This window comes from Zophobas morio, unplaced genomic scaffold (assembly GCF_036711695.1).
Source record: "Zophobas morio isolate AGI-343-1 ecotype UQ-CSIRO unplaced genomic scaffold, CSIRO_AGI_Zmor_V1 ptg000021l, whole genome shotgun sequence".
Lineage (NCBI taxonomy): Eukaryota > Metazoa > Arthropoda > Insecta > Coleoptera > Tenebrionidae > Zophobas > Zophobas morio.
Window position 1 is genome coordinate 17,005,074 of NW_026972126.1, and position 13,072 is coordinate 17,018,145.

The 13,072-nt window shown below is 29.6% G+C and overlaps 1 protein-coding gene across 5 annotated transcripts in view; it reads left to right on the forward strand.

Moving 5' to 3' along the window:
* Positions 1–6,983, forward strand: part of LOC135133315 (prominin-like protein) — a 95,832-nt gene extending 88,849 nt beyond the window's left edge. For 2 of the 5 annotated variants that reach the window (XM_064061677.1, XM_064061679.1), the window contains 3 exons: positions 5,530–5,673; positions 5,927–6,022; positions 6,157–6,983. In XM_064061677.1, coding sequence (XP_063917747.1) covers positions 5,530–5,673; positions 5,927–6,022; positions 6,157–6,172 — 256 coding nt within the window. In that variant the 3' untranslated portion in view covers positions 6,173–6,983. Of the gene's footprint in view, positions 1–5,526; positions 5,674–5,739; positions 5,858–5,926; positions 6,023–6,156 lie in introns of those variants that run through there. The other 3 variants (XM_064061676.1, XM_064061678.1, XM_064061680.1) reach the window with 2 other exon arrangements.
* The last annotated feature ends 6,089 nt before the right edge of the window (positions 6,984–13,072 follow it).

Consider the following 13,072-nt stretch of genomic DNA (forward strand, 5'->3'; position numbering starts at 1 on the left):
ATAAACATACATTTCAATGTTGAAGTAGTTTTTATTAAAGTTCTTCAAATATGATTCGCAAAACGAGAAAAATTTCAAAAATTTCTGAAAACAGACTGTTCGAAATTGAAAAAGATCCATTTGGTAGATAATTCTGTATAGATTACGAATCGGGAGCCATTTGAGTTGTAGATCTTCAAGTAATTCGGAAAAACAGGAATTTAATTTCCAAAATTTTTCAAAAAAAAAAGTTGAAACGGTCTTTTTTACTACAGATCTTCACATAACTGGAAGGAACGTGAAAACAATTTGCAAAGTTTCAAAATATGTTTCAACCGAGCTCTCTGTAGTTATTTAAATGACCCGGAAATTTTTTTTTTCAAAAGTTATCAAAAAAAAAAGTTAAACTGAAGTCTATTTATGTGGAAGAAACCTAACCTATAAATAATTCTCCGAACATTATGAATTTTTACTGTAATTCTTCAAATAACCCGGAAAAACACCAGAATATTTTTCATGTCAAAAAAATAAGCTTATGAAAATATTTTTCAAAAATTAAAAAAAAATCAAAATGGGCTAGATTCGTTTGTTAAAAAAGAGTCTTTTATAGACATACATTACAATACTGAAGTAGCTTTTCTTAGTGTTATTCAAATATGATTCGTAAGAACGAGAAATTTTCAAAAATTTGTTAACACAGGCTGTATTCGAAATTAAAAAAAGGCATGTTATAGATAATTATGTATAGATTACGAATCTGAAGCCATTTTAGCTGTACATCTTCAAATAATTCTGAGAAATAGGAGGTTAATTTCCAAAATTTTTCAAAAAAAAATTAAAACGGTATTTTTTACTACATAACCTGAAGAGACGTGAAAATAATTTGCAAAAAGTTTCAAAAAATGTTTCAACCGAGCTCTCTCCATAGACTACGAATTTTACGTAATTTTTGCTGTATTTATTTAAATGACCCGGAAAACAATATTTTTTCAAACATTTTCCAAAAAAAAAATTATAAAATGAAGTCTATTTGTGTGGGAAAACCTTTACTTATAAATAATTCTCCGAATATTATGAATATGAAACCAATGTTTAATATAATTCTTCAAATAACCCGGAAAAACATCAGAATATTTTTGATGTCAAAAAAAACTCATCCTGAAAATATTTTTCAAAAATTAAAAAAAAAGTGTAATTCTTAAAAGAGTCTTTAATAAACATACATTTCAATATTGAAGTAGTTTTTATTAGTTATTCAAGCATCAGAGATTAATTTCAGAATTTAAAAAAAAAAAGTTAAAACGGCCTTTTTTGCTACAGAAATGTGGAAATAAGCTCTCTCCGTAGACTACGAATCTTACTTGATTTTAAAAAAATATATATTTTTTCAAAAATTTTCCAAAAGAAAAAGTTAGAACCAAGTCTGTTTGTATGGAAAAATCGTAACCTATAAATAATTTTGGATATGAAGCCAGTTTTTACTATAATTTTTCAAATAACACCGAAAAGTTCGAGAATAAGTATTTTTCATGTAGAAAAAAAAACAGCTTATAGAGAATCTTTTGGACAGTACGGGTATTTTCCAAAAATTTTCAAAAAAATTTCAAATTGGCTCTATTCGATAATAAAAAAGAATAATTTTGTATACATATCTTCGTACATTTCGATCCTGAAGTAGTTTCAATTAAAGCTGTTCAAGTATGACTCACAAAAATCAAAAATAATTTCCAAAAACTTTCAAAAATGTGTTAAAACGGACAATATTCAAATTAGAAAACGTCATATTATAGAGAAGAATGTTAAAACGGGGTCTATTTAAATGGGGAAAACTTAACTTCTAAAGAATTCTCCGAACATTATGATTTATGAGTCAATTTTTATTATAATTCCTCCAGTAACCCGAGAAAACAGGAAAAAATATTTTCCAAAAATAAAAAAAAAATACAGTTGACACTATTCCATTTAAAAAAAGTATTTTTTCTTTAAGCTATTCAAATATGACTTGCAAAAACCGGAATTAATTTCCAAAAACTTCCCAAAATTGTGTTAAAACGGAGTGTATTTGAATTTAAAAATTATCTTCAAATAATTCTTCAAAACAGGGGTCTATTTTTCAAAATTTCTCACAAAAAAAATAAAATGGAGTTTTAATTTTTTTGGAATTTAAAAAGCGCCTTTTTATAGACGCTTCTTCGTATGTTACGAATCTGAAGACAAGTTTACTACAAATTTTCAAATAATTCGGAAAAAATTGAAAATATTTTATAAAAAGGTTTCAAACCAGTTCTGTGCAAATAAAAATAGCTCATCAAGAATTATTCCTAGATTACGAATCTTTAGTAGTTTTTGCTGCAGCTATGCAGATAACCCGGAAAACATTTTTTTTTAATTTCAAAAAAAAAAAAACAAAAAAGTTAAAACGGAGTCTATTAAAGTGGGAAAACCTAACTTATAACGATTCTTCGAGAATTTAGAATATCAACCCAAAGTTGACTCTAATTTTCAAATAACCCGAGAAAACAAGAAAATATTTTCCAAAAATTCTCAAAAAATTTAGAGTGTTCGATTAAAAAAAGAAACAAGTAATTTTACAGGAATTTCTTCGTACACTTAGATTCTGAAGTAGTTTTTCTTAAAGCTATTCAAATGTGACTTGCAAAAAACCGGAAATAATTTCCAAAAATTTTTCAAAATTGTGTTAAAACGGACTCTATTCGAATTTAAAAATGGGGCATCTCATGAACAATTCTGTATAAATTACGAATCTAAAGTCAGTTTAGCTTTACATCTTCAAATAAGTCTGAAAAACGGGAGTCTAATTTCCAAAATTTCTCAAAAAAAAAAAATGGAGTTTTAATTTTTTGGATTTAAGAAGCGCCATCTTATTTTTATCAGATTATTATTTTCATAATAATCTGCTATAGATTTTCAAACAATTCAGAAAAACGTGAAAATAATTTACAAAAAGTTTAAAAAGAGGTTTCAAACGAGCTCTATTCAAATAAAAAAACAGTTTATCTTAGATCAACCCTAAATTCCGAATTTTAAGTAGTTTTTGCTGTAGCTATTCAAATAACCTGGAAAACAATATCTTTTTTTAATTTCCAAAAAATAAAAAATAAAACGGAGTCTATTAAAGTGGGAAAAACTAACTTGACAAATTCTCCGAACATTAAGAATATGAATCCAGTTTTTACTATAATTTTCAAATAACCCGAGAAAACAGGAAAATGTTTTCGAAAAATCTCAAAAAAAAAAATTAAATATGACTTGCAAAAACCGGAAATAATTTCCAAAAACTTTCCAAAATTGAGTTAAAACGGACTCGAATTTAAAAAAAGGGCTTCTCATCAATAATTCTGTATAGATTACGAATCTAAAGTCAGTTTAGCTTTACATCTTCAAATAATTCTGAGGTCTAATTTCCAAAGTATCCCAAAAAAAATATCAAATGGAGTTTTAATTTTTTTGGAATTTAAAAAGGCCATTTTATAGACGCTTGTCCGTATATTTCGAATTTGAACGGAAAAACGTGAAAATAGTTTACAAAAAGTTAAAAAAAAGGTGTAAAACGAGCTCTATTTAAATAAAAAAATAACCGGGAAAACATTTTTTTTTAATTTTGAAAAAAAAAAGTTAAAACGGATCATATTAAAATGGGAAAACCTAACTAATAACGAATTTTCCAAACATAAAGAATATGAATTCAATTTTTACTATAATTTTCCTAAAACCCAGAAAACAGGAAAATATTTTCCAAAAAGGGTAAAAAAAGTAGAGTGGGCACTATTCGATTAAAAAAAAAGAAGTAATTTTACAGACGTTTCTTCATACATTTTCATCCTGAAGGAGTTTTTCTCAATGCCATTCAAATATGACTTGCAAAAACGAGAATAATTTCCAAAAATTTTCAAAAAAATGTCTTAAAACAGACTCTATTCGAAATAAAAAAAATCTTCTCTGAAAAATTATAATTTTTTTGCGATTTTTGTTTTCTGATAACCTCTATAAACTAAAAACCAGTGGTGTCAATAACGCTCCCGCAGCTTATTTGACTTGAATTTTTTTCTTCAATTTTTCAATTTTTCAACTTTTCCATTCAATTTCTAGATTTTGCAATTTTTCGTTTCAATTTCTTATTTTTTTTTTATTACAATTTTTCAATGTTCCGATTTTATAATTGTTTTTTCAATTTCACTTTTCTTCAATTTTTCGTTTCATCAGTTTTTCAATTTGGAATCTTCCAATTTTTCGTTTTGTTTTTTCTTTAATTTTACGATATCTCTTAAAGTTTTCATTTTAAAATTTTCCAGTTTTCCGATTTTCCAACTTTTGGACGTTTAAATTTTTAGATTTTGCAGTTTTTCGATTTGAAATTTCACGAGTTTTCAATTTTTAATTTTCAATTTTTAGATTTTTCATTTCATCAGTTTTTCGAGAAAAACGAGAAAGTACAAGTTATTCTAGGTGACTTACATTAGGAGTACAGTCCAAAATTATTGAATAATAGTTTGACTTTATGTCTTTTATTATAATATCTCTTGTTCTTTCCACCAAAAAATTGTTGAAAGAAAACTACATATATGAAGAAAAAAAAACAAAGATTATCTAACACCCACCCACCCCAATCTCAATTGTGATGAGTTTCATATGATAATTTCTAGTAAAAAATGAGAATTTTGCAACTAAACTCCGCCCTTCAGCTCACGATGAATAAAACATTCATCACAACTGAGAAGGGGTGGGTGGGCGGGGCATATATTTTCTCCATTTTTGTCTTAATATACGAAGTCTTCCTTTCCCAACAAGAAACTGAAAACATGTTTAACTTTCCTGTTGTTGAAAGAAAATTCTATTTACATCTCATTAAGCATATGAAGCCAAGTTTTATAATAATTTTCAAATAACCTGGAAAACAAAAATATTTTGCAAAATTTTTCAAAAAAAAATCTATTCAAATATGACTCGCAAAAACGAGCACAATTTCCAAAAATGTTTTAAAACGGCTCTATTCGAAATTAAAAAAGAGCTGTCTCATAGACAATTTTCTATACATTACGAATATAAAACTATTTCAACATCGTCAAATAATACTTTTAATAACAACTTGAGCATATGGAAAAACAATTGAACAAGGCAATACAATTTTTAATTTTATATCTGTTTTCCATTAAGTGACCTTTATACAGCTATAGGTTTGTCGAGCACGGTTGGTACAATATTTTGTTATTTCCTGAGCAATCAATGAATTGATTTTGACAAGAGAATTGTTACAACGCTAATTTTGATTAATTGCATGATAAGCTCGATTTACTAAACTTTAACTGTGTAACTGTGTCTTTACATATTTAAGTTGCCGTTGTTTCATTTAATATTTATGCTTAAATAAATTAAATACAGGTCAAAATCCAAAATAACTACAATTTTTGACCGCTGGTAAAATCTACAAAACTAGCACATTTCTCAACATCTTTTGTTTTCTTTTACTAACCGCATGCCTTACCACAACCTGCTCCCAACCAATCACTAACCTTCATTTCTCCGCAGCAGAGGCGGCAAGTCCAAGAAAAAGAACAAAAAACACAAACGCTACGAAGACAGACCCGTGGTGTCAGCAGGCGGCGACATGGTGGCTAGAGAATACGCAGCAGGATCAAACCATCAAGACGCAAGATACGCCGACATGGCCCCAAAGTAAGTCCCTTACATATCACCACACGCCACCGTTTTTCACTGCCGATTTCCGTTTGTCTTTTGTAGGAATATTCCAGACCCTTACATGACGTCAACGACATTCTAATTTTCCATCTTTTTTTTTGTTATATCTTCCTAGATTCTCTATTTATTGTTGTTTTCGAAAATATAGGTTTTTTGAGTAGCCTCGGTTTCATTTTGTGTTGTCATTTGTGTGTCCGCGTCTGCCTTATGTGCGTGTTTTTGCTTTTAGGCAGTGGGAGGACTTCCCGGCTGGGGGGCCGCCGCAGTACCAGAGGGCGCCTACAGAGTACGAGAGACCGCCGCCTTACTACTACCCTGGAGCTGGGTAAGAGGATTTTTAAGCGACGATCTGGACAAAAATTTGTCTTCAAATATAACTAACACAACAAATTTTTGTTTGGATTGTCAAATCAAAAAAAAATGTGTTATTATACGAGAACTAATTTCTGGTTTATTTAGAGAAAATACTCAGTAGACAGACTGACAAGAGATTGGAGAAACCGCACAGACTGATTTAGCATTTTATCCCATCTTCATTGATTTCTCATTCCTCTGAAGAAACGTGACGATCAAATCGACTTTGTGATTGTAAATGCAGGGAGCAACGAGCGTCATCATTTTATTTTAAATTAATTACTGATTATTGTGATATTTGTGACTGCCAGAGTACGAAACCTAGAGTTGCGGTTTGTGGGTACAATCATAAAGGTAAAATTTTCTTGTTGTTGCATTATTCTTCGAATTTCCGCAGGTTGTATTCAATTTTTTCGTTCAAATCTGATTCGAAGGACGATGCGATCGAAGTTGTGTTTTATTGTTAGCACAATTGTTTGCTCAAGTTTTGTTTGAGTCCCTGTTTTCATGTGTGTGAAGCTCAACACGTGTGAGTGGTGCGATGTATGTGATAGTAATCAAATTAGCGAATGGAGTAGCCAAATGTAATGTGTGGATGATTAAGGGAATTCATAAACGAAGCAAATATTGAAGTGTACATAGAAATATTTTCATAATCGATGTGTTGATATTGTTATCTCAATTTTTCGATAGATCTAATTGTAATTATTCTTTTTTTTTTAATCGCTTCGTCATATGGGAGCACAGAACATTTTTTTCTAATTGATTCCAAAGTATTCAACATTATGTGTATGAGTGTGGTACCATACAATGTTGTGCTCATTGTTTCTATGATAATATACAAATTGTAGCCAATTTTTGCCATATTCTTACTTGTACATGTATTTATATATTAGCATGTTAATAATAATTCCAATGTTTATAAAATACAATTGACTTTTATTTGAACCTTCTCCTTGAATTCCTTCATTCAAGTGAAAAATTGTCCACACATTTTCGGTAATCAATTTGAAATTGCTTCTTTACAAGTAATTTTACTAAAATGAATCATATTTAATAAGCATTCACGTTCGGTAGAAGTAGCTGACAGAAATTTTTCTGTGGTTAAGTTGCAATCTTAAGATCACTAGAAATTAAAGATTGGTATCAACTGTCTAATTTTCTAATTCAAATGTCAAATCTGAATTGTCTGGAAAAAAACGAAGTTTTTCTAATTTCAACACGCTTCGTTTGAAGAAAATCCTTAAATACAGCGTGGAAACAATTTTCACAAAAGTAGTCACGAGAAAGCGCATTTTAAAGGAAAAGAAACAAGAAATATTTCGTGGTTTTGAAAAAATTACTGGGAAAAATAGACAATGCTTTGGTAAAACGGAAACAGTTAAACTGGTGGCAGAAATATTTTCCGTAAAGTTCGCTAGTGTTCTCGAGTGTTTTTCGAATTTTAAAATAATACCGATACAACGGCGTCGGTGCCGTTAATATTATACTCAGAATCAGAAAGACGACTGCCCAGATTTATATACCTACATGCTGTGTTGGGTCCACTCTACAATTGGTTTTTTAGTTTTATATAATCGTTATTGTTTTGTAAAAGGGAAAATACTCGGCTTGGAGAATAATTGTCCGTAATACGTACACGTATAAATTTGGGTTTCCGAAGGCGAAGGTTTTCACATTAAATAGGTACCAGAATCAAATTTCTAAAGCGGTATCTCTAATTGCGTGATAGTGGTGAAGATTTACTTTTCATTTTCTTGGATGAGACATGGATATACCAAAACCGATCCATGGTAAAATTGCGGATCCATGATGATGACATCAAAGCTTGTCCTCCTAAAATAACTAGTGAAGGGAAAAGATTCACAATTTTACATGCGGGTTGCTCTTTGGGCTTTTAGAGGGATGCAATTTTCTCCTGGATTCAAAAGTAGATTCAGCAGATCACCACAAAACCATCACATTTTCGATATTTGCCATTTACTTACTTACATGTCACATTTTTGATACCTACTTTCTGACATTCCAGTTATACATTATACACTAGAACAATTATGTCCGCAGTTACACAGCTTAAAAAAAAAAGTTACCAAATCTAGTTACATCTACCGAACGTGAATTCCTTATAGAAATAATTCTGGCTGGCCAGGGAATATATTTTTAGAATAATGATGTTGGTATTGCTGTCATTTGATCGTAACTGTCAAGGACAGTCAAGCAAAGCGTCAGTGCTGCCAATATGTTCATTTTAAAAATAAATTCCATGACTTACTAGAGGACTTTTTTCGATCCAAGGGTGTGTCTTCTGTTTTTTTCCCTTTTTTATATATTAAAAATCATAAAATCGCTTGAAAATCCCCACAATTACAAAGTTACGTATTTTAAAGACTCCTGTCATATTAAATATTTGTTTTTCGAGTTATTTGAAATATTTGTAATATACGAAGGAGCGTCTACGAGACTTTTTAATTTTAATCGAAGTCGTTTTCACTTTTTTTTTGAAAATTTTTTATGAATTATATAAAACGTATAATTAAAATGGTTCAGATTCGCAATCTCCCCAGAACTGAATATAAGACGTCGCTTTTTAAAATTCGACGAAAGTCACTTTTTAACTTTTTTGGAAAATTTTTGGAAATTATTCTCTCGTTTTTCGCAGTTATTTAAATAAGTATTATAAATAAACCTTATTTCATTTTGGTAATCAAAGGAGAATTATAAGCCAGTATTTTTTCATTCGACTACATCCCATTTTAACACATTTTTGGATTTTTTTAATTATTCTCGTTTATTTATTGACAACAAGAAACAAATTTGTCAGATTTTTCGAAATTCGACTAAAAGTTTCATGTCAAAAAATTTCAAAATATATTTGCCCGTTTTTCGAGTTATTTGAAGGGCCAACTTTAGATTCGTAACATACAAAGGAGAAAGGAGCGTCTACGAAACTTTTTAATTTTAATCGAAGTCGTTTTCACTTTTTTTTTTTTGAAATTTTTTTATGAATTATATAAGATGTATAATTAAAATGGTCCAGAACCGCAATCTCCCCAGAACTGAATATAAGACGCCGCTTTTTTAATTTCGACGAAAGCCCGTTTCGAACTTTTTTGGAAAATGTTTGGAAATTTTTCTCTCGTTTTTCGCAGTTATTTAAATAAGTATTATAAATAAAACTTATTTCATCTTGGTAATCAAAGGAGAATTATAAGCCAGTATTTTTTCATTCGACTATATCCCATTTTAACACATTTTTGGATTTTTTTTAATTATTCTCGTTTATCTACCGACAATAAGAAACAAATTTTCCAGATTTTTCGAAATTCGACTAAAAGTTTAATGTCAAAAAATTTCAATAACTATTTGCCCGTTTTTCGAGTTATTTGAAGGGCCATATTTAGATTCGTAACATACAAAGGAGCGTCTACGAGACTTTTTAATTTTAATCGAGGTCGTTTTCACTTTTTTTTGAAATTTTTTTTTGAATTATATAAGACGTATAATTAAAATGGTTCAGATTCGCAATCTCCCCAGAACTGAATATAAGACGCCGCTTTTTTAATTTCGACAAAAGTCCCTTTTCAACTTTTTTGGAAAATTTTTGGAAATTATTCTCTCGTTTTTCGCAGTTATTTAAATAAGTATTATAAATAAAACTTATTTCATCTTGGTAATCAAAGGAGAATTATAAGCCAGTATTTTTTCATTCGACTATATCCCATTTTTGGATTTTTTTAATTATTCTCGTTTATCTACCGACAACAAGAAACAAATTTTCCAGATTTTTCGAAATTCGACTAAAAGTTTCATGTCAAAAAATTTCAAAAACTATTTGCCCGTTTTTCGAGTTATTTGAAGGGCCATCTTTAGATTCGTAACATACAAAGCAGGGTCTACGAGACTTTTTAATTTTAATTGAGGTCGTTTTCACTTTTTTTTTTTTAATTTTTTATGAATTATATAAGATGTATAATTAAAATGGTTCAGATTCGCAATCTCCCCAGAACTGAATATAAGACGCCGCTTTTTTAATTTCGACGAAAGACCGTTTCTAACTTTTTTGGAAAATTTTTGGAAATTATTCTCTCGTTTTTCGCAGTTATTTAAATAAGTATTATAAACAAAACTTATTTCATCTTGGTAATCAAAGGAGAATTATAAGTCAGTATTTTTTCATTCGACTAGACCCCATTTTAACACATTTTTGGATTTTTTTAATTATTCTCGTTTATTTACGGACAACAAGAAACAAATTTGGCAGATTTTTCGAAATTCGATTAAAAGTTTTATGTCAAAAAATTTCAAAAACTATTTGCCCGTTTTTCGAGTTATTTGAAGGGTCATCTTTAGATTCGTAACATACAAAGTAGCGTCTACGAGACTTTTTAATTTTGATCGAGGTCGTTTTCACCTTTTTTTTGAAATTTTTTATGAATGATATAAGATGTATAATTAAAATGGTTCAGAATCGCAATCTCCCCAGAACTGAATATAAGACGCCGCTTTTTTAATTTCGACGAAAGTCCCTTTTTACTTTTTTGGAAATTTTTTGGAAATTATTCTCTCGTTTTTCGCAGTTATTTAAATAAGTATTATAAATAAAACTTATTTCATCTTGGTAATCAAAGGAGAATTATAAGCCAGTGTTTTTTCATTCGACTATCCCATTTTAACACATTTTTGGATTTTTTTAATTATTCTCGTTTTTCTACCGACAACAAGAAACAAATTTGGCAGATTTTTCGAAATTCGACTAAAAGTTTCATGTCAAAAAATTTCAAAAACTCTTTGCCCGTTTTTCGAGTTATTTGAAAGGCTATCTTTAGATTCGTTGAAAATTTTTGGAAATTAACTTCCTTTTTTTACAAATTATTTGAAGATGTATACCTAATTAAAATGGCTCAGATTCGCAATCTCCCCAGACTACGAGTATACGATAGCGCTTTTTAATGTCGAAGAGAGTCCGTTTTCACTTTTTTGGAAAATTTTTGGAAATTATTCTCTCGTTTTTCGCAGTTACTAAATCTATATAAATAAAAATGAATCTTCCGAAAAGTTAAACATTGTCGAGTAAACAAATCAGGGAACCCAATAAATTAAAACTCAAATCGTACTTACAATGATTTTCGGCCTTTTCGGAAAAATATCCACTATCCTTCGTATTCACACCAGTTAACACAAAACATTTTCGCTAATTTTATTAACAATTAATTAGAAATTCGCCAACACGTGCTACTTTTAACCCAAAACGGAGCTCCAGTGTTGTTGCTACCAGACCGGAATCAAAACTAAACACAGAGGACGGAAAAATGAACCTTTTATCAGGTAGTTCACCTGACAGTGACGTCATCGTACGTCACGATGAGATAGCAAAAATTATTTTTTATATTTTAGCTCAGAAATTGTACATTTTTGGGGTTAATTTAACAACGTTTAAACAAACTAATTTGTTTTTGCTAACCACGTGTTCTTAGGAAAATGGTTTTCGGTTTAATTATCATATATTAATAGTTATCATATTTAAACATTATGAATTATATTAATTATGTTTAAATTTTATTTTTTTTTAATAATAATAATAATAATGCATTTATTTCCAACGGGTTAGACAACCACCCAATTACAGGAAAAATAATATAACAGAAAGATTAATTCAAAATTAAAAAAAAAAGGAAAAAAAAAGAGAAATACGGTGACGTGCTCCTATTCTAAATTAATAATAAGTACAATAATAATAGATAAACATAATAAAAAATAATAAACTTATGTTTCTAAGATGTGTATGGTGATGTCAATTAAGTGTTTCAAAGAATCATAATTAATGTCACAATGATATCTAATCAGGTTAAAGTGATTACACATTAAACTAACTGGCGCTTTTAGTAATACATTGGTTCTATATTTAGGACAATAAAATGTAAGACTGTTTCGAGAATTTTTTCTGGGTACTAAAAATGGGATTCTATTAAGTATATAAGAGCATTCAATTTTGTTATTGAGAATATTATATAAAAATTTTACAGTTTGAATTGAACGACGTGAAAATGTATAGCTTTGATCAACCGATTTCAATCCAATTCCCAAAATTTAAACATTGTCGAGTGAACGAATCACGGAATCCGATAAATTAAAACTGAAGTCGAACTTACCCTGTTTTCGGTCCTTTTCGGAAAAATTTCCATTTTCGTTCGTGTTCACGTCACGTAACGTTGGTTGCATTAATCTGTGTTATTTAAAATGAATATCGAGGCTAATGACATACCTTCTAATAAGAAAGTAAAGGGCGGGTGGGCGGGGCTAGTACTTGCTAAGATAAGACTGATTTTGGCAAATGAAATACCCTCGAAAAAAAAAAGGGGCGGGTGGGCGGGTCTAGTACTTGCTAAGATAAGACTGATTTTGGCGAATGACATAGTGTCTCTGAGAAGCTATGAGAAGCTAAATTATTAGCTAAATTAATACCTTCACAGTAAGACCTCGAAAATCATGCCAATAAAAATTAGAGTTCAAAATTGTCAAAAACAACAAGATTCTTAAAATTGACAACAAAAATAAAAAAATTCAAAGTGTTAAAAAGGTCAGAAACAAATGTTAAACTTTTTATTTAAAAATGTCAAACAAGTTAAATGATTCAAGTTTGTCAAATATCGAAAACTCTACAGAAAAAAAATCTTTGCGTGTCAAAAACTTCCAAAATTTGGATAGCGTAGATTGTGGTGACCAAATTTGATTCAAAATTTCACGCTGAAAAAAACTTAATCAAGAAAAGCGTTAAACATAAGCAACCATGTGCAAGTTTAGTTCATTTCTGGTAGTTGGTACCTCTCCTAGGGAATTTCTGGGTAGTATCTAGTGAGAGGATTGGTAGAAGTTGGTTTGCTTGGTAGAGAGATGCGACGCGTCATTGTTGTTTGGTTTTAGTGTAAGTGAAAGGACGAGATAAGGTAATTAGATTAAGTTTACATGGTGTAAATTTGTTGTACTATTTGTAAATTTACAGTTCATGTTAGGATTGTAATCG